Source organism: Phyllosticta citribraziliensis (genome assembly GCF_038025025.1).
Source record: "Phyllosticta citribraziliensis strain CPC 17464 chromosome Unknown J3D65scaffold_6, whole genome shotgun sequence".
Lineage (NCBI taxonomy): Eukaryota > Fungi > Ascomycota > Dothideomycetes > Botryosphaeriales > Phyllostictaceae > Phyllosticta > Phyllosticta citribraziliensis.
The window spans coordinates 1646413-1671144 of record NW_027117343.1 but is presented as its reverse complement, the minus strand read 5'-3'; the positions used below and the strand labels follow the sequence as shown (position 1 = coordinate 1671144).

General features: G+C 57.4%; 8 protein-coding genes across 8 annotated transcripts; 3 read left to right on the top strand and 5 right to left on the bottom strand.

Annotated features, from left to right (window-relative positions):
* Window positions 1-128: 128 nt before the first annotated feature.
* J3D65DRAFT_625185 (alpha-galactosidase) lies at window positions 129-2477 on the bottom strand. The gene is made up of 3 exons (XM_066800315.1): window positions 1607-2477; window positions 1154-1524; window positions 129-1085 (listed from the first exon to the last, which is right to left on the bottom strand). Exons 1-3 carry the CDS (start codon window positions 2074-2076, stop codon window positions 424-426), a joined length of 1503 nt encoding a protein of 500 aa, XP_066655480.1. The 5' UTR covers window positions 2077-2477; the 3' UTR covers window positions 129-423.
* A 372-nt stretch (window positions 2478-2849) lies between these two features.
* J3D65DRAFT_377099 (uncharacterized protein) lies at window positions 2850-7607 on the bottom strand. Its single transcript, XM_066795744.1, has one exon. It carries the CDS (start codon window positions 7426-7428, stop codon window positions 3103-3105), a length of 4326 nt encoding a protein of 1441 aa, XP_066655479.1. The 5' UTR covers window positions 7429-7607; the 3' UTR covers window positions 2850-3102.
* Window positions 7608-7718: 111 nt separating this feature from the next.
* J3D65DRAFT_667991 (uncharacterized protein) lies at window positions 7719-11165 on the bottom strand (the record flags this gene model as incomplete). The annotated part of the gene is made up of 3 exons (XM_066803077.1): window positions 7719-10544; window positions 10683-11064; window positions 11119-11165. 3 exons carry the CDS (start codon window positions 11163-11165, stop codon window positions 7719-7721), a joined length of 3255 nt encoding a protein of 1084 aa, XP_066655478.1.
* A 932-nt stretch (window positions 11166-12097) lies between these two features.
* On the top strand, window positions 12098-13220 carry J3D65DRAFT_552880 (putative ER-golgi SNARE complex subunit; the record flags this gene model as incomplete). The annotated part of the gene is made up of 2 exons (XM_066797100.1): window positions 12098-13133; window positions 13189-13220. 2 exons carry the CDS (start codon window positions 12098-12100, stop codon window positions 13218-13220), a joined length of 1068 nt encoding a protein of 355 aa, XP_066655477.1.
* Window positions 13221-14252: 1032 nt separating this feature from the next.
* J3D65DRAFT_376916 (uncharacterized protein) lies at window positions 14253-15198 on the top strand. The gene has a single exon (XM_066795743.1). The coding sequence runs from the start codon at window positions 14296-14298 to the stop codon at window positions 14854-14856; it is 561 nt and encodes a 186-aa protein (XP_066655476.1). The 5' UTR covers window positions 14253-14295; the 3' UTR covers window positions 14857-15198.
* Window positions 15199-15262: 64 nt separating this feature from the next.
* J3D65DRAFT_625170 (uncharacterized protein) lies at window positions 15263-17485 on the bottom strand. Its single transcript, XM_066800313.1, has 4 exons — window positions 17182-17485; window positions 16768-17127; window positions 16636-16710; window positions 15263-16583 (listed from the first exon to the last, which is right to left on the bottom strand). Exons 1-4 carry the CDS (start codon window positions 17410-17412, stop codon window positions 15540-15542), a joined length of 1710 nt encoding a protein of 569 aa, XP_066655475.1. The 5' UTR covers window positions 17413-17485; the 3' UTR covers window positions 15263-15539.
* Window positions 17486-17989: 504 nt separating this feature from the next.
* J3D65DRAFT_553247 (Alpha/Beta hydrolase protein) lies at window positions 17990-20167 on the bottom strand (the record flags this gene model as incomplete). Its single annotated transcript, XM_066797121.1, has 9 exons — window positions 17990-18511; window positions 18561-18856; window positions 18902-18990; window positions 19043-19178; window positions 19232-19404; window positions 19457-19527; window positions 19581-19685; window positions 19738-19817; window positions 19855-20167. The coding sequence occupies 9 exons, from the start codon at window positions 20165-20167 to the stop codon at window positions 17990-17992; spliced, it is 1785 nt and encodes a 594-aa protein (XP_066655474.1).
* A 1525-nt stretch (window positions 20168-21692) lies between these two features.
* J3D65DRAFT_552965 (cytochrome P450) lies at window positions 21693-23494 on the top strand (the record flags this gene model as incomplete). The annotated part of the gene is made up of 3 exons (XM_066797104.1): window positions 21693-22080; window positions 22136-23218; window positions 23298-23494. 3 exons carry the CDS (start codon window positions 21693-21695, stop codon window positions 23492-23494), a joined length of 1668 nt encoding a protein of 555 aa, XP_066655473.1.
* Window positions 23495-24732: the final 1238 nt, after the last annotated feature.

The following is a 24732-nucleotide window of genomic DNA, read 5'->3' as shown; positions in this document are numbered from 1 at the left end:
GGAGAAGAGGAAAGAGGAGAAGGGGGGTTATATCTACCTATTAACTACCTAAGTATAGGCTTATTGTTATTCATTCTACTCCTAAGTACTTCTATAGTAAATAATAGATTAGGAGGAAAGTCACATGGGCATGTGCTAAGTATCCAGGCAAAAGGAGAAGATAAGAGGAAGAAAGATGTAGGGGCAGCCAGAGGAGGGAGAGAAGGTAGAATATATACGGGGTAGTAGTTAGGTGTTTTAGAGGCAGTTCAGTTGGTTTATATGGATACAGAGTAGCGGTGGTCTCTCTTAGAGAGGTAGGGTGAGTAGAGTTCGTGGTCCGTGGACTACATGGCGGGACTGATGTGTTTTATCTGGGGTCAACCGATTGACCGACTGACCAACGCATCTATAGACAGACGACAGAAGGACATGCCCTCAACACTACAACTCATCCCTCTTCCGCAACCCCGCCTGCGTCGCATTACGCAGCCTAAACAACCCCACACTATGCCTATCCACCTCCGCCTCCCAAACGCCCCCCGCCTCCAGCCGGCCAACCTTCTTGCCTAACAGCGCCGGATGCTCCTGCGCCAAGCCCTCCGCATAGCTGAGCGCCGTCGCATTATACCGCGTGACGCTCGTGCTGTTTGCACCGATGCTCGTCGCGTTGCCCGCAATGACGGCCGCCGCCTCATCGTCGCTCATCCGGTTTGCCCACAGGTCGTACACGTCGTACGGCGTCGACAGCTCGGGCGCGGGGACGTACGTGCCGGCGGTGGCCTGGTCGAGGAAGATGTGCAGCGCGGAGGCGCGCATGGTGCGCGAGCTGTTGCCGGCGTTGAGCAGCGCGACGGCCGTGTCGCCGTTGTCCAGCACGCGGGTCCACAGGGCGATTTCGCCCTGGCCGTCGTCGTCGACGTCGGGGACGAGCTCGCGCCACTTGCGCGTCGCGGCGGTGCCGGTGGGGTCTTGGTTGAGGGCGATGACGGCCGGGTTGGAGAGGATGGAGAGGTGCGCGGGGGAGAGGGTGGGGATGTTTGTGCCCATGAGGAGGGGCGAGGAGAGGAGGGCCCACATGGAGAAGTGCACGATGTATTCGGAGTCTGGATGGGGGTTAGTTAGATAGATGTGGTGGTGGGGTTGGAGAGGGAGAGGAGAGGAGGGGACAAACCGGATTGCCCGCCGTTGCCCACTTCCAGCATGTCCATGTCGTTAAAGGCGCCGGGCTGCGAGCGCGACACAATAGGCGCCATCTTATTAAGAATATTCATGACCGAGCAGTGGTAGCCGGGCCACGTGCAGGGCGTCTCGGTGCAGGGGCAGCGCGCGTCGGGCCGCTGGAAACTGTCAAAAATGTCGCCGCTCATGCGGTAGCTGTTGCTGATGGTGTAGGCCCAGTCGTACGGGTCGTCATTGCCCCAGTTGCACAGCGCGTACACGATGGGGCGGCCGGTGTTGTTGAGGGCCTTGGACATGACGTTGTAGCGGTTGAAGCTAATTTGGGGCGTTCCCGATTGGCCCTGGTTGTAGCAGTTGTCGTACCTGGTACAGGCCGCGGATTAGCACAGGGATCATTGGGCAGGCAAAAGGCGAGTCAGTTTTTTCTTTTCTCTTTTTTACGTACTTGAGGTAGTCAACTCCCCAGCTCGCAAAGATGTCCGCGTCCTTTTGCTCGTAGCCCAAGCTGCCCGGGTAGCGGCCGCAGGTGAAGACGCCGGCGGAGCTGTACATGCCAAACTTGAGGCCGAGGGCGTGGATGGCGTCGGCGACGTGCTTCATGCCGTTGGGGAACTTGACCGGGTCGTGGACGAGGTAGCCCGACGCGTTGCGCCCAATGCTCCAGCAGTCGTCCAGCACCACGTAGTCGTAGCCCAGGTCGCGCAGGCCGAATTTGACCATGGCGTCGGCCGTCTCGAGCAGCAGCTCCTCGGACACGTCGCAGCCAAAGGCGTTCCAGTTGTCCCAGCCCATCTGCGGGACCAGATTGAGCCCATTGTAGGAGCTGGCACCGGGAATCACGACGTCGCCGTCCTTGGTGATGTAGGCGGAGGCGGTGGAGGCGGCGAGGCCTGCCAGCAAGAGGGAAGAGAGCATTTTGACAATTGAGTCCAACAGGTCCAATGGCGCAGAGCACAGGAGAGCGGGAGCACAGGGCGTTGGCGATGGTTGGCTTTTAAGGGCGGCGGCATTTTGATTTCACCGCATGACCTGCGGCATGACAAGAGTGGTTCGGTGAGGAGAGCCAAAGTCGGTCATGTCGTATGCTGTGGATGCGTCATCTTGGCAAGAGTCCGGACCAGGGACGGAGGGGCATCCATGATTGGGGATTCAGTGAGGCACGGTGGCCATGTGCGGGGTGAGGAGCTGAACCAATGGCGGAGAGAGTCAGTTGAGCTGAATTGGAGTGTCTCTGTCAGTTTCCAGGCCAGTCTTGACGAGTCTGTCGCAGTCTCTGTCCTTCGCGAGCGACCTTGGCGACTGCGGTGAGGAGGTGGTGAAGTCTTTGTGTCCCCGCAAAATCAAAATTTCCCCGCGTTGGCGTCTGGGGGCGGAGGGCCGCTAGTCTGCATCGCGCTCTCGGTCCGAATGTGGGCCGATCATCGGCATTATACATTCATTCTGTCAGTTCGGTTGCTATGGACAAACTAAACGCCCTACTCCACAATCTATAGTCATTACAAAACTAGTGCTGTGCTGTGCTGTGCTGTGCTGTGCTGCTGTGCTCGCTGATGAGTCTGTGCAAGTCGATGATGAATTCAAACAGAAAACCAAAAACCAAAAACAAGAAAAGAGAAACCCGAAATGAACCACAAACGAACTGGAAAGCGCTAGATGCACAGCCGGCCGTCGCTATGTTGCCAACAAGAGAGACCAAGTGACCGCGTCCAGTCATGAACAGAGTGCCCAAGAATCTAGAAAAAGGGAAAGTGCTGTACGAATAAACACGATGGTGGCCAGAAGGGTATCTCGACCAGGAGGAGAGAGGGAAGATGATTAAACAGACTAGGCGCTTCTCGTGCGGGCGAGCGATCAACGCCGCCACGCAGTTCCAGCGCTAGAAAAAGGTGCAGAGTGTCGCGTATTAAAGGCGGATGCGAAGAAAAAGTCGAAGGAGAGGACTCACTGGCCATCCCATCCAGCACCGGGATGCCACTCCATGCCGGGATAGCTGCTCGCAAGCATAGGGACGGGCTCTTCGGCCTGTCCAAGGCTCTTCCTCCCCTCAGTAGTACCGTTCGGGGCACTGCCCTGGCTCAGCCCGCGAGGCCTGGCTGCGCTGCTGCCACCGGTGGCCCTGCCGCGGCTGCGACTTCGGCTTCCACGGCTTTGGCTGGCGCTGCGGCTGCGGCTCCTGCTCTGGGCGCGGACCGCCGACACGCGCGCGTCCGCATACGCCTCCGCCTGCGCCTGAGCCTCGGCGTTGGCGAATCCCGGCCACCGGCCCCGGCTGTCGCGCTTGTTGTCAAAGTTGCCATCATTGTATGTCGCGTCGTCGTCGGTAAAGTCGTACACGGCGCTGCCGCGATACGGCACGTATGTCTCGGGCCCGGGACGGTGGCCGCTGGACGAACGTCGTCGATTCTGCGGCGGCGCCATCCCGTTGCCATACGTCTGGTAGATGACTTGATCCGTGTAGCTGCGCGCCGGCTGTGGGAGATGCATTTGCGGTGGCGGTGGGCCGTTGTGAGGGGGTGGCGGCGCGTACGCAATGGGTGGAGCGGAGCCGCGGCGGTGGTACGGGTCTGCTGCCCAGCTCATGGGCCCGCCGCGCGAAGACGGTCGAGCAGGTGCGTAGAATGGCGTTTCGTACTGGCGCTCCGATGAGAGACGAGGTTGCATCTGCTTTTGCTGGAACTGTTGTATCTCTTGCGGAGACGCTTCGCGCCACCGAGGTTCGGGACGCGGTGTTGGTCGGAACGAATCAGCTGGCTCAAAGCGAGGATTGGAGCGAGATCTCTCTGGAACAGGGTTTGGCGGGAGCTGGAGCTGGTAAGGACGTTGCTGCTGTGGAGGCATTTCTGGCGGCGGAGGAGTTGGTGCATAGTGCTGCATGGAAGTATTATCGTGCGTAGGCGGGCCGGGCACATAATGCGTAGCTTCATTAATGCTGCCATTCCTGCTGGCACCTTCTTGATCAACCTGCTGCTGCTGCTGCTTCTTCTGCTGCTCATAAAAGATGCGCTGCGCAGTGAACGGGTCGGGACGTGGGATAGGCGGCGTCTCGCTTTGCGGCCTAGAGAAGCCCTGCCCCCCTGCCGAGTTTGGTCTCGACGGCATGTAGCTGATCATCGGAAGTGCGGGATCGGGGCCGCGACTTCTGGACCATTCTCGCGCAGGAGGTGATGCAATCCGAGTGTCTGGCGGCGACGCGTGCATTCCCGCAAAGTTGCTGAATTCGGGAAGTGTGTTTTGGCGGGCGATATAAGGCTGAGTGGGTGCGACAATGGGACCGTTCGTAAGACCAGGCTGCGGTAGTGGAGGCGTCGTTTGACTCAAAGGGCCTTGAGGCTGGTAATAGCGGCTTCGAGGCGGCTGAGGAACGTGATTTCCCGCGTCAACTGGTGGTTGGTTCTCAGGGCCAGAGGGAATGTAGTAATTTTGCGGCGGCGGCGGCGTCTTGAGACCTTTGTGTCGATGGAGGTCAGTGGGATTGACATTGGGAAGAGACGGCTCCTTGTAGTAGATGCGAGATGGCGATTCACCGCTCGGCTTGAGATGCAATGGAATCTCGGGAATCGCTTCGTACGGCTGTCCCTGGCTTGCCATCACGCCATCGACCGAAGGCTCATCAATTCTCGTCTCCGTCACGGCTGGCATCTTGGACAGACGCTTTCCTTCCGCCCTACGCGGCTTCTTTTCACCCTTTTCCTTTGCCTGGGAAGTTGATGCGGAGCGACCAAACAGACTCCCAAAGATGGATCCGCGCCTCTTGGTCTTTTCCTTGGGTTCCGGCGAAGGTGTGACTGCCACTGAATGGTTCCGCTGGAGCACATTGCGGCCCTTCTTGTTCGGGCTGGGGCCCACTGACGGTCCGCTCATGGGCGTCGGACTGGCTGCGGGAGGAGGAGCAAGGCTTGCAACCGCTGCCCCAAATCCAGAGCCAGAGCGTGATGTGGTTGGCGATTCTATCGTCGAGTCATTTGCAACCGAAGTCCTCCTAAAGGGCAAGAATCCTCTGGATCCGCGCCTTACAGGAGGCGGAGCATCGACTTCTTGTCTCTCGTCGTTGCTGGATTGGTACGAGAACTTGCGTTGCACAAGATCCAGATCCCGCGGGTTGATGCGCTCGTTGATGCGCTCGGCCGAGGATCCACTGGGTGGTGTCGAGTGTTTACTTCCTGGGAGGCCAACGCCGAGGAACGACTTGCGCTTAGTGTCAGACCGACTAAAATCAGGTGGACCGACGCCAGGCAGGGTGAACTCTGGAGTGTACGCTCTAGGATCAAACTCCTTGGCAATCTCCTGCGTTGTTGAAGAGCGATCTTCGATAAACGGCTGAAAAGCTTGTGGCGCACCACGACGGCCTTGTTGTGTGCCATATTCTACCAGTCCTGGAGGCGGTGACATGAACCTCTGCGGCATTGGTGGGTCGCCCTGCGAGGCTCTGTATTCGACAACACCCGGCGCCGACTTTTGGAATCGCGCATGGCTGCTAGCGTCAACCAATCCCGGTACAGGAGACGTGACATGAGAACCTAGGCGAGGGTCGTTGCGCAGCTTGCGAGTGCGTGGGACGAGCCATTCGCCCTGGTCTGGTTGCGGGGAAGGGCCAGACGTTGGAGTCTCGTCCATGACCAGGGAGACCTTTTTGCTTGGGCTGGCTGCGCGTTCTTTTTCCTCTTGACCGACCGGCTCCTTCTCTGGCTGCAACTCAAAGGGTTCTTCCTCGCGCTCAGATGCAGCAGTGTGGAATGAAAGACCTGGAGACAGTGGTGCTCCGGCCGAAGTGTCGGGTGCAGAAGAGTCTACCGATCTCACCGGAGAGACCGTCTTTTCTTCAACAATCTTGGCGGGTGGTTCTCGCTCATTGATCAATTCTTCGGCCATTTTGCCGTTTTTGGCAACTTCGGCTGCATCCTCGGCCCCCTCCCCCTCTTCTCTGGCCATGCTCCGGCGGGCAACCTCGTCCAAAGGAATGGGCAGCAGCGACGAAATCGACGCTTTGGAACCCCGCGTGCGAATGGAGCCTCTGGATGGAGCTGCTCTCAGCGACGGGGTAGAGCGCCTATCTCTCACAAAAGACGGCCTTGGTTTCTCCTCCTGGAACCCAGGCTGGAGGGCGGGCACCTCGCTATCGACATCCTGTAGCTTCGAGGGCTTTCTGGTAACCTTTTCGCCCTTGAGCTCCCTCGAACTGAGCGACGCACTGTGACGAACGACGCTCTCCACCACCCTTTCGAGTCGCTGGTCAGCCCCGACCGTCTTTCGCCGCTGTTTCTCCTCTGGCCAATTCATGGGCTCGATGCTGGGACTTGGTAGCACACCGAGGCGCTCAATCAGCTGGTCGCTTGGCTCTCGCTCCGGGGTTTCAGGAAGCTCAGCAAGGCTCCGCTTGCTAGACAAGAGGCTGGATGACCTGAGATTTTGCAGAACCTGGGGACTGGAGTTGCGCCTCAAACGCTCCAAGCTCCTCTGACTGGGCAACATGTGTCGGTCAGTTTGAGGAGTGCGCTCGTTTGGTGTTCCACGACCGCCAGTCCAGAGCGTTGGAAGCGTGTCCCACTCCTCGGGGGGAACGAATGCGCCGCCGCTGACTGGGCGCGAAGCAGCTGGTGAAGTATAGGCCGAGGCACCACGGCTGCGACTTTTATCGCGAACGCTGATGGGTCGGGAGGGGAGGCGCGCAAAAGGGTCTTCTTCAGAGTCCATGCTCGAAAGGGAGCGGGCGCGGTCTGCTTCAGGTGGGCTAGGACTAGCTGCCGGAAGTTTTGGATCGCCGTTCAAAACGCTGTCCAAACCATTCTCCGGCTCAGCTATGGGCCGTTTGCCTTTGCTTTTGTCCACGCTTTCTTCCTTTTCGTCTTGGTGCTGAGTATCATTGGCCAAGGGGTCCTGGGTCAAACCATCCAATGCAACGCTAAAAGGCCGTACTTGCACATCTTCGACAGGCGGCAACGGTGATGCGACTCGTTTGCCCTTGTCAACCGTGGGGCCTTCGACAAACATGCTGGCAGGTCTGCTTCCGCTTCGTCCATGGGCGATTCGGCTAAAGGCAGCTGAAAATCGTTTCCGCTTCTTGTCTTGTTTCTCATCGTTCGAGAGCGGGGTCTCCTGGTCGCCATTCGCAATCGACTCACTGCTGCCAACCACCGGAGGCAAGGGGCTGTGCGACGATACAGGGCGCGATGGCAAGGCACTGGATGAGAATAGCGAGCTTCTCCGGCTGGCAGTGTAGGGAGCGTCATTACTCGCGCTGCGTTGGGCCTGCTTGCACACAGAATACATCAACACTCATGTTCCATCAGAGCAGCGCGTACAATCGATGTGGTGGCGGACAAAAACCAGTAAGATTAGGAACTACAGAGTACACAATACAGGAGGGCTGGAAAAGACCGCCGAGCGACACGATGTTGCTTTTGCTAGACCGTGTTCAACGGCAAAGGGAAGATATCATAGGCCGTGTCAAAAACCAAAAGGGTACATATGCCACCGCCATCGATTGAACTCGCCGAGCGAAGAAAGCAACCGCAAGGGAAATAAGGGTATAGGGAAAAGGGGAGAAGAAAAGGAAATTCTCAATCTACCTTGCTCTCGTTTCTCCCGAATCGGCTTCGTCCCTTGGCGAACAAGCCCTTGGCCTCCTTCATGCCCTTTCCACCGAGGACACCGGCGCCCTTGAGGAGGTCCTTGCCCTTGGCCTGCATCCTCTCCCGGTTCGCAGAGGCTGACGCACTTGAGCCTGCTGCGCCGCTGGCCCCAGGGTGAGCTCCAGTGGTTGCAGACTCGGAAGTGGCAGTCTGGCTGGTCTTGCGCAGGCCGGTGGCAATGTGGGAGAGCGAGGCGCCGTGCTTATGACCGCGGATGCTGCCCGAGTTGGCCGACATGGGTTTGGGTGGGTTCCTCGGCAAATCCGCCAGCTCAGCGTGCTCGGGCTTCTTCTCCAGCGTCATTGCGACCCAGGCTCTGAGGCCCGTGTCCATGCTGGCAAAAGATTCGCGCGTCTGGTTGAACTTGGAGATGCGTTCGTGGGACGACTTGAGAGCAAGAATCTCGCGAAACAGCGGAATTCGCGACTGCTCAGTCGATGCCAGCGTTTGGGAAACCGAAGTCGAACGTTCGCCCAAGGTTGCGGCGGGATCGACGGCGGTGGACTGTGCACGCCACGCATCGGCGTCAAGTGGTTGATTGGGAGCTGCAGGGGCCGCCAACTCCACCGGCTCAGGTGATGGGGACGATTCTGGCTCAGGGTTGACCAGCTGGAGGCCGTCGGCGAGGTTCTCTCGGCTGTCCAACAGCTTCGACGGCGTTTGCTGGGCGGTGCTGTTTCCAGCGCTGGATTGCTCCCAGCTAAAACGCTTCATCAAGTTGGGTCTGCCGGGGTCGTCTCTCTCTGGCGATGAGAATGGGGACGGCTCGACGGGCCGGATGGTCGCATCGTGGACGGAAAGGCCAGTCTTCAGGGACTGTACATCATCTTCACCGCTGGTCCAGTTCTGGGAAAGGCCCGAGCCCGCACGGTTGAAAGGTTCCACATTCAAGCTTCCAAGGCTTGGGTTGCTCAATCGCTTCATAATCTCCTGCTCCAACGCTTCGCTTTCCACGTCCTTGATTGTCTTGCTGCGGGGAAGAGGAGTCCTGGCTTCGGGTTGAGTAGAAGGGCTTCGAGACGACCTGAGCGGAAGAGGTGCATCGACGGGCGAGTCGCCCAAGTGACTGTCCTTTGATGTCGCTTCGGTGGTGGAAGTGTTGGTCCTGTCAACCTGCAGCGGGCGCAACCAAACGTCACCAACCGCCCGTGCCTGTCGATCATCCTCTGCCTTGGTCAAGTCTTCGGAAGACGATTCAGCCGAGCGTTCGCCTGGTGAAAGCGCGGACCTGATGGATTCGCCGAGTGCAGCACCTGTCGCAGCAAGCGCGGCGGTCGGGTTCTTGATTGGATCAACAGGCTCTTTGTAGTCTAGCTGCTGCTTCGCGGTGGTGGGGGCAATGTCAAAACTTTCAGCCGTCGTTTCCCTAGAGAGTTTCATTGGCGGCTCTAGCTTTTCCTTTTCGGGTGAGCTCTGGCCTGGGGTGGAGTTGTAAGACTCCCAGGTTCCCGGAATCTTGGGCCTGAAACTGATTTCCCTTTCGGCCTGCGGTCGCTCGGCACTCTTGGTTGGCGACGAGGGTCGAGAGGACTTTTTGCCAGAGTCGTGGCTCTTTTGAGATGAGATGGAGTGGGTCGAGTTGCGCCTCGAATCGGCGAGTTGTTCGTTGAGCTTTCCTGCAAGGTCGCGGACCCTGCCCTTGGTCGGGGACTCGGACCGCGAGATGGGTGATGAGCGCTCCGGCGAGTCGGGACCTGGGCTCCGATGAGAGTCCAAGAAAGACGCCTGCGCCTGGAGCTCTTCCAGGCCAGAGTTGGACTTGCTGCTCTTTGAGGGCGGCGATGCGAGATCAACCTCGCGCGCGCCATAGTCGGCAGACATTTCGGCCACGGCTGGAGCTGCGACGGGCCTGGCTGGCTCAATGGCTGGCGACCTTGCGGGACTGTGGTTGGAGCTAGGTCGGCCCGTTGGGGTGCTGGCGCCAGGCAAGGTGCCGCCAGATGGGTTCCTGGAATGCGAGGTCGATGGCTTTTGCGATGGGTCAAAGGGTTGGATTGTGCCAGATGCAGAGCGCGGGCTAGGGCTGGGCTCTTCTGCAATTGCAGGGGTCGACGTGTCTGTCCTCAAACTTGGCAGCCCACTACCCGGCACCCCGCTCATGATTGGACTAATCCCAGCAGTGCTGTCCGTGTTGCTCCTCGAGACGTTGCATCCAGACGTCGAGAGAGAATTCGATTTGGAGACGGGCGTGGGCGGCACGGAATTGTCGTCCTTTCTCTCAAAAGCAGCGCGGACGGCAGAGCGGAATCCCGAAGACGGCTGGTGCTGCAGCTCTGGTTGCGCAGATTCACCTCCAGACTTGGCCAATCCTTGAGTAGAATCCCAAAACTCGTCCCCGAAAGTGGAGCCAGAGTGGAGAGGTGGCAGGGAAGGACTGATGACCCCACCTCCAGAGCCGCTGGCGGGCTGTCCCGGTGGTTTGGTGATCTCGAAGCCCGGCAGGTGCTCGTGCTGTGGCTTCGCTTCGACCGGGCTCTTTGTTTCCACTCCCCCCTCCACCGCGCGCTTGTATATATCGGCTGGGCGAACAAAGGAAAGAGGCTTGTTCGGGTTGCTGGGTGCGCGCTGACGCTCGGAGATTGGAGTCGAGTCCTGAGAGACGGCGGACGGCATGGCGGTGTCGGGAGCGAGGCTGCTGGTTCTGGGACGGTGACCAAGGGGAGTGTCGGGCGCGCTCGTGGGAGCTGTAGCGGTGCGCATCTGCAAGGGAGGAGGAAGTGCCGAGTGTTCAAAGTCACGACGCGTGTGAGGGTCCTGAAAGGCCGATTAGTCGCTCGTCACGGAGGTTGCGCCCCAGCTCAAGATTGACCCTCGACCATGAGCCGATGCGGGTTCTCTAGAACAGCGAGGGGCGCCTTGGTGGGAATACGTTGGGGCCTTGTTTGGGCTTACATTTGATCCCGCTTTTCCACCCTGTACAGAAGTATCAATCGGTGGCAGCGCATCCATTGGGCCCATGGAAGACGAAAATGCCCGCTTGTCATCGCCGTAGTCGAACGAGTTCCGGCGCTCCACTCCCGGCTGTGGATCCGTGAAGCTGCGAGAGCCCTTTTCAATGCTCTGCCCTCTTTGTCTCAGGCCGGTTGGAGCCTGGGGAGCCTTGGAGGCTTGCTCGGACACGCCGTATTCATCGTCCTCGTCATAGTCGCCCCAGTCGTCACCGTCGTAGCTGTAGGGCTTGGCCTCGACCCATTTTTTGGTCTTGTTGCGGTTTAGGTTGGTCTTGAAGTTGGGCGGTTGTCCCGAGGGGAACAGATTCACGGGCCGCTGGTCTCTGAGGGCAGGTCAGTATTGTGTTTGAAGGCATTCGTTTGCGACCTGGACTAACAGTGGCGACGTGACACGCTCTGGGGGAAAGCGATAGGGGCCCGACATGGCGGATGGACAGCCAGCGAGCTCGGAATCGGAGTGGGAGAGGAGGAGAAGGCTCAAGAGTAAAGATCGGGGCCAGACATTGGTCTTCGCGCGAGCGATGCGGTTGACTGGTTGGAGGGCGAACGAGGGGGGACCCTGGTGACGCGCGCGAGGAATGCGGCACGACCGGGGCGCGAGTCAGGGAAGAAGGCGCTCTTCAGCCCGTAGGAGAGCGGGACGGGGCGAGGGTCGACAGTCGTTTGTTCGCGGTGCAGCAGTGAGGCCGAGGCGAGTGGAGGGTGAATCTGGTGTTGACAGCGGGCCGTGAGACTAGACGGGGATGAGGCCGGCACAGCTGAGGTCAGGTCGGGTCGGGTCAGGTCAAGTCAGGTCAGGTCAAACGCTCGGTCCGACAGGCCTGCAGTCGAAGAGGTCGCGAAGATAAGAGGGAGGGTGATGGGAGAGAGGGGGACAAGGAGAGGTAGAGGGCAGAGGGCAGCCCAGGGGGCGATGGTGGACAGTCGAAGAGAAGTCGGCGCGGGCGAAGGCGCAGGCGGGGCTGATGGCCAGTCAAATCATGGATGGCGCAGGAGCTGACGCAGCCAACTCCAGTACAGTACACGGCAGTACGTATCCTCATCATCATCATCACCACCATCATCATCTCCTCTCCTCTGCGACCAGACATCCTCAACTCTTGTACCACCGTCACCGCCCGCGCCATCCATCCCTCTGACTCGCCAACCCAACAATCGCCTTCGCCTGGCCTCGCCTCTCCCTTGCTAACTCTCGCCCTTGGCCGCCTTGGCTCCATACAACCTCCAGTCTCCCATCGTCTCCGTCCACACCACCATCTCCCATCTCCCATCTCTCTCGCCGTCTCCAACTCCAGCGACTGGCCCTCTCCAACGTCCGCCCCCGCCGCTCCCTCCGTCTCCCGCTGTCCGCCCGCCATGGCCGCAGCCTCGATCCAAGACCGCACCCCCGAATTCCGCTCCATCCTGCAACAGGCCCAACGCCGCGTCGCAACCTCAAAAGCCAGCGCCCAGCGCCAGTCGCTCCTCTCCGCCTCCCAGCAAGCCGCCGCAAATGGTTCCGCCACGTCCCCCCAGAAGCAGCGCTCCGAGTTTGCGCGCAAGGCCGCCGAGATTGGCCGCGGCATATCTGGCGCCATGGCCAAACTAGAGCGCCTGGCCCAGCTGGCTCGCCGCAAGACGCTGTTCGACGACCGACCCGTCGAGATTGCCGAGTTGACCTACGTCATCAAGCAAGACCTCGCCCAGCTCAACAACAGCATCAAGCAACTACAGGCCCTGTCGGCCTCGCAACATCCGGCAACAAAGAACTCGTCGGCGGACCAGCAAGGCGAACACAACAGGAACGTGCTGCTCCTGCTGCAAGGCCGCATCGCCGACGTCGGCCTGTCGTTCAAGGAGGTCCTCGAGCTGCGCACCAAAAACATCCAGGCTTCCAAATCCCGCACCGAGAACTTTGTCTCCTCCGTCTCCTCCCAGGCCCAACAATCCACACTCGAGCCCGGCCGCACGGATTCTCCACTCTACCAGACCCCCTCCCGTGGGCGCAGCCCGAAGCCCGGTCTCCAAAACACGAATGCCGCTCAACAAGACTTGCTCTCACTCGAACCCAATGGTTCCGGGTCGTCGGCGCTCATGGGCGGCGGTAGAGGCGGGCCGGCCTCGGATCAGCAGCTGCTGCTGATGGAGGAAGCGCAGCCCACAAACACGTACATCAACCAGCGTGGCGAGGCAATTGAGGCTATCGAACGCACCATTTCCGAGCTCGGAGGCATATTCGGACAGCTCGCGCAAATGGTGTCGGAGCAGAGCGAGATGATTCAACGCATAGACGCCAACACAGAGGACGTGGTGGACAATGTACAGGGCGCACAGCGCGAGCTGATGAAGTACTGGAATCGCGTCAGCGGCAACCGGTGGTTGGTTGCCAAAATGTTTGGCGTTCTCATGATCTGTAAGTTCTGTTCGCTTTGCCCGTCTGGTAAAAGATCTAACTGACCTCTCTCTAGTCTTCCTCCTCTGGGTTCTGATTGCCGGTTGAAAACGCGGCAAGCCATTAGACTTCATTCGCTTCTTGCACACATGTTCCCTCGGCGACTCCTTCCATCGCATCTCAATTGGCGTTTTTCTTCAAAGTTGTTGGGCGGCATTGTTGCTCATGTTTTCTGGATACTGTAATGCTGTCATTTCTGCACGTCCACGACGTGCACTGGCGTTGGCGGCCGAAGCGAAGCGAAGCGAAGCGTGAGTAGAAGAGACGGATTGGAAGCCCTCTCATACCTACCTACCCAACTGCCTCACCACGCATGCACGCCATACATAGGCGGAACTTTTCCGGCCTTTCGTTGGCCATCTTGAGTGGTTCGTCACCACTTGCCTACCTGCCTACCTTTCTCTTCCACCGCACTTAATCATGGGCCGGCACGTCACGTCCCTGTCCCTGTCCGCAACCATTCTTGCACAGCAAAGCAAAGCAAAAAGACTGTTTGTTCTGTACCAGTAGGAGGGAGGTGGTAGTTGTACTGCAGCACATCCATCACAAGATAGATCCCGTTTAATGCCAAAGCGACAGAAAGCTGCTCGTCGCGCTGGTCGTCGACTTCTTCTGTTCTTTTTCATGTCGGCCTTTCCAACACTTCCATTGTTTCCATCACCTCAACCGCTTCGACCGCCAGTGCTGCGTCCCGCCGCGTTTCTTCGCCGTGCCTACGTACTGCATGCCCCCTTTTCGGAAGAGATGGCGCGTGTGGCGCGCCGCCCGTCAGCGCTGCCGTGCTGCCCCCGTGTCGTCCATGACGTCTGGCATTGCGCCGCATCGCATCCACACCCGGTCCGGGGTTCGGTGGTGTGGGTGAGATGGGCTTGCGGGCTTGTGGGCTTGCTTCAGCCACACCACACCACACCACACCGCTCGTTGGTGCTGGATTGGACTGGACGCCATACCACATCCATTCATCCAGCCTCGCACGCGGGACTTGCCATGTATGTGGTGCAGGCAGGAGGACTGTCGGCTGTATAGTGTGTAGATAAATGCACGTTGGACGGACGTATTTGACTGATTTGAATCTCACCTCCGGGCGTCGGGTGTCTCTACCAGGTCCTACAGCATCGACGTAATGCGAACACTGACCGCCGCGCATGCATTCAGATGGACGATTGGCTTTGCCTTTCTTTGCCTGCTCTCGTCGTGCAGCCTACCGCAGAGTAAAAGCAAACGAGCGGGCGCTTCCCGCGGCTGTCATCCCTCCCTCCCTCCCGTCTCCACATCCTTACCTTACCGCAGACAAGGTGGATATCTGCGTCTGCTACCTGTGAGCCTACCTTACCGGCTGCTGCTGCTGCCTTGCTGCCCTACGAACCGTACCCTACCGCACTGTACAACTCCCGCATCCTTTTACCTTTTGCGTGGTGGGTGGATGGATGGACACGATTGGCGAGTGGATGTGCATCGGTGTACGGAAGACGTTTTGGTGGCTCGTCTGCGGGGCAAGTTCTCGGTGTCTCCGATGAGACGCGCAGCGCACGGCGACGCCGATAGATGGATGGATGGATGGATGAGCGGAGCAGCCGGGGAGGCCGGGGCTCGGGATGGCCGAACGGCTGCGTCGTCGACGGGAGTTTTGACAGTCAGTGACTTCCTGGCCGAGGCACGTATGTATGCCGTGTTGAGCCACTGACGGATGCATGTGTCTGTCCTCTACCTGCATGTACACCTTGAACAGTACAACACACACGCGACTCCGCATACCACTCCGCGACTCCGCCCGCCTAGGTATCTCTCCAGCCCTCAAGAATCGACGTCCTTTTCGTTTCATCTGCACATGTCCCCAGCTTGTCAATCCTGGTTTGAAGCTCAGCCCACCCAGTCCAGCTCTGCCCTGTCTGCACACACAACTCAACTCTATCTATTTCGGGTTCGACGGCCGCGCGCCGCCCGCCCGCCCGCCGGCACGCAGGTTGGTGCGGTGTGGCTTAGCTGCTTTGCCTTGAGCTGAGCTAAACCAAACAAACAGAGCAGAGGTTTGATGCGGTGAGGTTGTGGTTTCTGTCATGTCGCAGGACAAGGTGGGTAGGAGAGTAGGTCAAGGGGGGTGATGAAGTGATGGCGTCTAAGGTAGGTATGCGGAAGTGGACTGTTCTCACTTTCACATTGCAAGAGCCTGGTGTCTCCTCTCAACCATCCAAACAGCAAGAGATTCTGCCAATGCCATGAACTATTATGGAAACTGGAAGCTGGAAACTTCGCAATGCGTAACCAAAATCCAAATGCAGTCTGCATGCACGCACAACCAAGCCCACCAGCACTCAAATGCCAAACCAAGCACAAAAACAACATTCGACGTATCCTCGATCCTCTCCCTTACAGCTTCGCCACCGCCCTCCCCTCCGTCTTCATCTCCTTCTCCGCCCACTCCCTCAACACCCTCTTCAAAATCTTGCCGCTCGGATTCTTCGGAATCGCCTCCACAAACACGATGCCGCCCTGCAGCCACTTATACCTGGCCACCTTCTCCGCAACGTAGCTCATCACGTCCTTGACTGACAACTTCGACGCCGCCGCGTCGTTGGGCCGCCGAACGATGTAGGCGCGCGGGAGCTCGGTAGCGTTGTCGGTTGTTGTGGCGCCAGAGGAGGAGGTGATGGTGGTGCTGGTGTTCGACGACTGCAGCGTCGACGACTTGACGCCGATGACGCCCGCGTCGACGATGGACGGGTGCGAAAGCAGGACGGCTTCGAGCTCCGGCGGCGCGACTTGGAACCCGCGCACCTTAATAAGCTCCTTTTTCCGGTCAACGATATACCAATACCCATTCTCACGCTTACAAAACGCGATATCGCCGGTATGAAAGTACCCCTCGTCGTCCCAGCTGTCCTGTCCCACGCCGCCCAGGTATCCGCGGATGACGGTGGGCCCGCGCACGCACAGCTCGCCGCGGACGTCGTAGCCCGTGACGTCGGCGCCGGCGTCGTCGACGAGCTTGAGGTCGAGGGATGGGCAGGGAATGCCGACGCTGCCCGTGGCGTCCATGGTCGGGTACGGCACCATGGTCGCGATGCACGTCGTCTCGGTCATGCCCCAGACCTGCGTGATGGGCGCGTCGGGGGGCAGGAGGCGCTGCAGGCGCTCCTGCGCGTGGCGGTCCAGCGGCGCCGCGCCGCACGCTGCGGAGCGCACGTGCTTGAGTGGGTATTTGGAGGTGAGGTGCGGCGAGTTGATGAGCACGATGGCGATGGGCGGCACGATGCCCATGTCGGTGATGCGGTACTCGGACATGTAGCGCAGGTACGGCTCCAGTTCGAAGCGCCGCATGATGTAGCAGGGGCGCCCGTTGCGCAGTGGAGAGAAGTGCACGCCTGGCGCGACGGCGACGTGGAAGCATGGCATGGGGACGAGATTTGAGCGCTGAGAACGCTTAGCTTGGGTTTCTCCTTGGTGGGTTTGTCACAGTACTCACAGCAAAGGGTTTTGGATTCCAGTCGTTGACCATGCGATACTGAGCAATCAAGTTGTAGTGCGAAATCACGGCAGCCTAGGAAGCAGTTAGACATGATCAAGAGAACAGGATAATCCTTTGATTTGCACTCGCCTTCGGCAGCCCCGTCGTCCCGCTCGAAAATAGCCGCGCGGCATCAGTGTTCTTCGCCGTCTCCAAATCGTCGAAGCGCTCCCAATCCGACTTCCCATGCTCCAGCAGCGTACGCCACGACCTCATGCCCGGCGGAACATCCTGGCCCGGCTTCTCAAAGACCAGAACATTCGACTTGGGAATGCCGCTCTCCTCAGCGGCAGTCAACACGTTCTTGACCAGCTCGGGCTCGACGATGAAAAAGTTGACGCGAGCCGCCTTGATGGCGTGTTTGATTTCGTACGGCGTGTAGGACGGATTGGTGCCGCAAAAGATGCCACCGAACGCTACGACGCCATTCACAATAACTGGATAGTCTACCTATATCGTGGGTGTGAGCACAAGTGTTTCAGGTCTTCAACGGTTGCGTCTTACGTCATTGAACGAGTGCAAGCACACGACGTCGCCTTTCTTGAGCCCGGCAGCCTTGAAGCCCGCGCAGAGCCTCTCTATTATCTCGCGAGCTTGTCGCGCAGTGTAGGACCGCGCCTTATTTGCGGCATCGATATAGACCGGGTCGTCGTGGTCAAATTGCGGATTGTCAAAGTACCAAGACAAGAGATCCTTGGTAGGTACATCAATGTGCTCCTTGGCGAGAAAAGGCATCGCGCTGCTGGTCAAGGAGAGGAACTGACTTGCAAGCAGAACTGGGAGACGGCTCCATGGTGAGACGAACAAGAGGCTGAAATACACAGGTTGCTGGTGGCCGGCGGCCGTGCAGTCGTCTCTATCTCCGCAACCCTCGGCTGTGGACGTGCCCCCCGCATTATGTACGACGATGTCATCTGGGGAAACGATCCCTGCCGCGCGTGCCCTCAATGCTTAGTCTGTGTAAGCCTCCTCTTCCCAGTGATGGCTTTCTTGGTAGGAAAGCGTTGTTAGTGGCCCCTCTTCAGGCGACATACGCAGACGGAAATATCCGTGAATAAGCGGTAAGTTGGTCATGCAGAACGTGTTTTTGGTTGATGCGAACAACACCATTTGCCTCGGAAGTTTTTGCTGTAGCAGATTGCTTCCTCGAAGGAATGAAATGTCAAGGATTGCTGGTTTTACGGCACAATCAAAAGGAAAAAGGCAAAAAAATCCAATGTTTTTGGCCGAGGTTGGAGAGTACGGCGGACATCGCCAAAAAGTATGCGCCTGTACACGGAAAGACGAGAAACGAAAGACTGAGCGCGACTAGCTAAGAAAGGACTGGAAGTTCCACGTAGCTGTCGTACTTGCCGCCAGTGTGCACAACATGCTTACCGACATTTTCGTCGTTCGGCTCTTTCAATTTGAGCATCTCCACCTCTGGTAAGCCCAAGTCGTGTCCGGCTACCCTGATCATGAGTCCTTCCCCCTCAGCAAACACCATCCCGATGGGCCAAATGGGAATCTCCAGAGGAACAATGGTGCCCGGGGCGATCGGCTCTCGCTTGTTGTGGGCATAGAACGGGCGACCGCCAACGTAGCTCTTGGTGCAAGAATGAGAAGCTCGCAACTTTCCTTGCGGTCCTAGATGCTTGGCGATGTTGACGTCTGGCACTTGATCGTCGGGGACCGGACATGGGTAGTTGATGGAGACGAGTGGTTCGCCTGTTTTGGATATTTTGCGGAGCTGCACCGCGACGTCCATGTCGTCTTTTTCAGCACATGACATCCAAAGCTTGACGATGGGATACCCGGAGAGTTCAGTGTAGCTCTTGAAGAAGATTCGAAAATCCTGGCGCAAATCAGCAGCTACTTTTTTGCGTTCTTCGAAGTGTACTCACCAAAGAGCCTTCCAGACTGTGTGCATCGTAAGTCGCAGAGGACTCTTGAGCAGAGGGATCAAAATTTCCCACCTTCTCGGAAGCGTCGAGATGATACTTGACGTTCTTGGTGCGGGCAAGAGGATACTGTTGCTCAGGGCGCTCAACGATCGACTTTACCATGCCGCCATTGAATCCGAGCAACGTGAGCCGCAGTGGAGGAGTGTCCTTTTCCCAGCCATTTTCAATACCTTTGCAATAAAAGTCGAAAAATCGCTGCAAGTCGTCACTCGCCTCGGGTTGATAAAAGTCGTACCCTGTGGACGTCAGCATTATTCAGCTTACCCACGGTCCTTACTGACACTCTTGGGTATTGTGTACACGCAGCCATTTCTTTGTCGTTGGGGCTTTTGCGAAAATCTCAAAGGAACCACGAGAGTGGAGGCCAGTCCTGATCGCATGTAAGCACACTTTCGGGAAATGGATGTTGGGCTTCTTCGTACGAGTAGGACGCCGTCTGATACATAGGGAGGTCTTTGCGTGGCATCTTCGAGATGTCAACAACGCTACTCTTCCAGTAATCATCGAAGAAAGGTCGATGCGCAATGGCTCCTGGCTGATTTTCGACACTGTTTGTTCCTGCGTGGCAGTCAGCATGGGAGCTTGTGCTCGCAGATAAGAGAGCTTGCAACCAGCAAATGAGGAGAGAATCATATTTGTCATCGCCGTGTTCGGAATGCCTCCACGAGCCACGGGATCTCGGTACGAATCCGTAAAAGACTCCCAGGGAGCTACAGCTTTCAGGGACGGATGATGGAAACGGGAGATGAAGTTGACTTGAGCTATCGCGAGCCATGAGTTGCCCCTGGAGTTTTGGCAATTAGCAAATGCGACGCGTGGAATCAGTGCACCCTTACGCCATGGCAACACCAGAGCACCAGGACTGCTGAGAAAGCCAGTCGATGAGGTCGTAAATGTCTTCAGCTTCCTGAAGGCAGGCTCAGTATCGAAAATCCTTTTTGCAAGTGAAACCACATTTACCTGTTGGCCAAAGAACATGATTTCGCCCTCAGAAGCCCCAGCACCGCGAGCATCCGCATTGACAATAGCGTAGCCACGCTCTGCCCATTCGGCAGGGCATGGCGCCTGGAAGCGATGAGAATGATGACCTTTCACAAAATCGTCGAAAGACGCTTACCTCGAAACTCTCGTATCCCGAAGTTTTGTCCAACGGCAAGCCGCAACGGAATGGCCCCATCATGTCATAATTCTGAACACCTGAGAAAATGAGAGCGGGTCAAGGATGCCTGGCAACTCACAAGCTGACCTCCACCAGTCTTTCCGTACGGACTCCACGCAATGACGGCTGGCACCCTGTTGTCTTTGCTCGTGTTTGCTGGTCGAAAGACATCGACGTAGATGTTTACGCCATCGCGGAGCTTTACCGCGGCGTCTCTTTGAAAGATTGTTTCAACGCCAAACGGACGGCGACCGGGCTTCCTGACGTGTCCCTTTGGCAGGATCGTTTCGGATGGATTGAAGCCCGCGTATGCATATGCTGGATGACATTCTGGTGGTGGCACCTTGACAAATTCAATGTCTGGAAAGGATTTGCGGAGCGTTTCCATTCTCGCGTGGATTTGCTGCAGTGATTGTTGCTGACCCAGGGCTGAAGCTGAAACCCTGCTGGATATCCCGCCTTTTGGACATGTTAAATACGCGCATGTTGAAGTGGTCCCGAATGGTGTTCATGCCGAACCGCCTGCCGAAAGAAGAGCAAGTCCGACGAGAACGTCCGAACAGACATGGTGAACGGCAGAACGGTAGTCCGGCAAGAACGCGACGCACGGGGAAGCCTCAAAAGGGCGTCGTGGTGTCACATCAATCATGGCCACGGCAACGGTCGTGGTTGTTGGACAAAGTGGGGGCGACTCGCTAAATCCGACGGGCACGTGACGTCCACCAATCCTCGGGGCTCGGACTTTGCGAGCGTCGCCAAATCCGACCCCTCAAACCTCAACACCACACTTCGCGTCGCCGTCTTCGATTTCGAGGCCTCCAAGCCATCTCGATGATTACTATGTCCTTCCGAGGGACGGCCCGTGCTTCCCCACACTCACCCAGCGAAAGAAATGCGGGGACAGGCTCTGCTAATGCGAAACCGAGCGCCCAATCATCAATTCACCGCGCTGGCCTTAGGTACGAAGCTTTAGGGTAATGCAGTCCATATACCTAGCTCGCGACCGTACCAGACCGCCTGTTTCGACCCTGTCCAACTTGGGGAACACGTTTGCCCGCCAACTTGAAGAGCGCTCGGCTTCAAGGCTGCTGGGGAAAATGCAATGTTTTCCTGCATGAGCGACAGATTCAACCCGTTCGAAAGTCGACGTCATGTTAGCTGGCGAAGTGCCAGTCACAACCAAAAGCTTGCCATATCAACAGCAACCAAACAAGTGCGCAGATTTGACGCGGGATGGCTTTGACAAACTTCTCAGAGCCGAGTAGACGCCTGGCGCCTAGGCAGGCAAGCATGTCGCGGCCATCTATTTTCCCCTCATGCCCGCCAACTCATTTGGATTTGGGGCTTCCCGCTCCCTCCCGAAGTTTTTCCTGTGCATCACGATTTACTAGGACCACCCTGCCCCTGAGTCCGCTCGTCAGCAATTTGGCTCAAATTCTAACCTTGATTGTCTAGGGCGTGACAGCGAGCCCTGCGAACTGCAGAACGGCGCACTAGCCATGGATCTGCACGTCGGCTACACCGATAGAGCTCGTCCAAACGCGCATTTCGCAACAAGTCGAAAGAGCAAAGTATCCCACAGGCTGGTCTACTGGTGACGCGGTTGTCACATTGCTGTTGTTTAAGCATTGGCTTGGTCGGGGCTTGGAACTGCATTCATAAGGCTGGCACGTCCGTGTATCGTCCGTCCTGCATAAGTCTGTCATCTTCAACTCACTGGCCAAGAAGCTGTACGACATACGGAGACTTGGCTGAGAGTTAAGCTGAAGTCTGACTCCTGTTCTCCCTGATCTTCAAATACTTATCGCGCACCGCTGTATTCTCCTTTCAATGATTACGCTCCTCTCTTCATCATGAATGTCACGTCTTCCAGCAGCGTGCCCCAAGACATGCCAGGCCCAGCGCCGTTAGCAATGCTTTCGCCCTGGTCCGGCGTCATCTTGGGCTGTCTCTTCCACCTTTCTACGCAATCCATTGAACTTGACCACCACGGCTGGCTTCTCACCGCAATGTTCAATGGTCTCATCTTGACAGTCGCTGTCCTCCAAGCCCGATTCAGCCAGCTGGGTCTGATTGCCGCTGCTTTCCGTGCAGTTCTTTTTTCCTGGGCAACACTTCTTGGCCTCTTCTTGAGCATCATTGTCCAACGTCTATTTCTTTCCCCGCTCAGAAAGTATCCCGGCCCGTTCCTTGCCAAGATTACCAAGTTTTACACCATGGTTTTGCAAGTCAGGAGCGGCAACCAGCTTTACAAAGACATCAGGAAGATGCACGAAGAGTACGGGGACATTGTTCGAACTGGTAAGGCTCCGCACAGCTTCTCGCGCTCTGGTTCAGAGTCTGACAACGGGCTAAGGACCCCGTGAGCTGTCCATTCTAAAGCCCTCTGCTATTCCCCTCATCTACGGTGCAAAATCAAAATGCACAAAGTCAACGTTCTACTCGCAAGCCAAAGTGTACGCGGAAGAAGACCACAATGTTTTTGCCCTTCGCAACCATCAAGAACATGCCTGGAGACGACGAAAAATGGACCGCGGACTCAGCATCAAAGCTCTCAACAGCTACGAGCCTCGCGTGAGAGCCAAGGTGGACCTACTTCTCGATCAGCTATTAGCGCGGCAGGGGCAGCCCATCAACACCACGGACTGGATGTCCTTCTTCTCTTTCGACGCCATGGGCGATCTTGCGTATGGACGTGACTTCAAGATGCTAGCCAAGGGACACGGGACGATCGAATCGGACGACGGCAAGGAAGCCAAAATCTCGCACATGCACTCCGCCCTGAAGATGGTCGGCGTGTTGAGCTCGGTACCGTGGATGATTCGCATGCTCGCGCAGACCGATATGGCCGGCGACTACAGCATCTTCATGAATTGGTGCAAAGACAAGATGCGCGAGAAGCAGGCCTCGTGGCATCCCGACCAGGTGCCAACGGACATTGCGTCGCACCTCATCACGGCGCGCGAGACGAGCGAGCCGGCCCAGCGCCAGACGCAGACGAGTCTCGACGAGGACTCGGTGCTGCTCATCGTCGCCGGCTCCGACACCACGTCCGGCGCCCTCGGCAACGTCCTGTACTACCTCACCAAGCACCAGCACGTCTACCGCAAACTACAAGCCCTCGTCGATGAGGCCTTTCCCAACGGCGACGCCGACTGGAGCTACGAAGAGGCCCGCAAAATCACCTACATCGACCACGTCTGCAACGAGTCGATGCGGATGAAGACGCCTGCCATTCAGGGCCTCGTGCGCGAGGTGCCGGCCGGCGGGCTGCAGATCGAAGACGAACACATCCCCGCCGGCACCATTGTCAGCGTGCCGACATGGTCGCTGTACCACGATCCGCGGGTGTGGGAAGACCCGGACACGTACAAGCCCGAGCGCTTCGAGGGCGTCGACGTCAATTCGGAGAATGTGCCCTTTTTGCCGTTCCTCAGAGGTACGTTCACTCTCCCTTTTCTAGTTACATACAGTTATGTGATACGTTCTTGACACTGACGACTAACGCTACGATGCAGGCGCCTACGCCTGTCCAGGCAAGAATCTCGCGTACATGGAGATGCGCAGCGTGCTCAGCCGCCTGGCGCTGCGCTTCGACCTTGCCTTTGCGCCGGGCGAGACTGGCGTCGCGTTCGACGAGGGGCCCATGGACACCTTTACCATGCTTCTGCCGCCGCTGCACCTGGTCTTGACGGAGAGGAAGAAGGGCGACTGAATGCTATGATGAACACGGACAGGATTGTTGTTCAAGATTGACTGGTCGGTATTTGGGAGTCAGGAGGCAGGACGTTCGTTCTTTTTTCTGAGCTGGCGTTGAAGTACGGCGTTATCGAAATAGGATGGGAGATGAAGAGCAGCGGGGTTCTCAATGCACCTTCTTTTTTTCGTCATTTACCCTTCACACACCTTATTGACCGAACAGGGGCGTCCAGTGAATTCAATGATGCTTTTATTCGCAGCATGCTTTCACATATTTTCCGCTATTGGTGCCTTGAAGATTGCTGCTATCACCGGAGACATGCGTGCATCTGTGATACAGTGGAGCTGATGACGACTGAAGACACTGTGAAAACAGCTTGATTGTGTTCATGGCGCAAGGGGCGCAAGGGGCGCAAGGTGCGCAAGACAGCGATAATAAAGCTCTAATGTACAAAGGAAACAAGAGAATTGTCCAGACGACAAGACTGCCTCAGACCTCAAAGCAAGCAAACAAGCAATCGAAGGTGCGGGCGCAAGCGCGTTTTGTCAGGAGTCCTACTCGTTAAAGACGAGGTTCCAATTCCAAGTTCAGCACAGATCACAGGGGGAAAACGACACAAGACCCCAAAGATCCATCATCCTCCAAAGTCCAAAAATGGCGGCCATATAATTTACTAAAGCGAGATCATCTAGCACCGGAACCAGGATGCGTCCGACGGTCGACGTATCTTGAGGAATGGCGTTATCTATTAACTCGCTTAGAATCTACAACAGCTGCCTTCTGTTCGATTCCGGGCGAGGCCTGACGATATTTGTTTGTTCTCTTTTTGCCTTTTGCCTGAGGGCTGCGCGGAGAGAGGCAGGGAGACAGAATCACCTCACGGACCCGGGAGTATGGTAGGTAAGTTTACCTCGTCGTCTTCATTACTGCCAAAAGGGAGCACTACCTCTAATCCAACTCGACTTGACTGTCCAAACCGTGTAACTCCACCGGGTCTTGCCCTTGGCCCCAAAACGCCGTTCGATGTGAGAGGAAAATGAAGAGCCTATCACAGGAGCTCTGCCCTAGAGAACCTGGGCTCTCGGCTGGTATTTCGCCCACGACTTCTGCTGCTTTGAGCACAGAATCGGCCTCAAAGACGAGCGGGCACGTTGCAGCCCCAACCACGAGCGGCTATACCTGCCGCTCGATATGATCTGACCTGACCAACCATCTCTTCCTCACGCGCCTTTCCGCCACGCCTCTCAGCATCG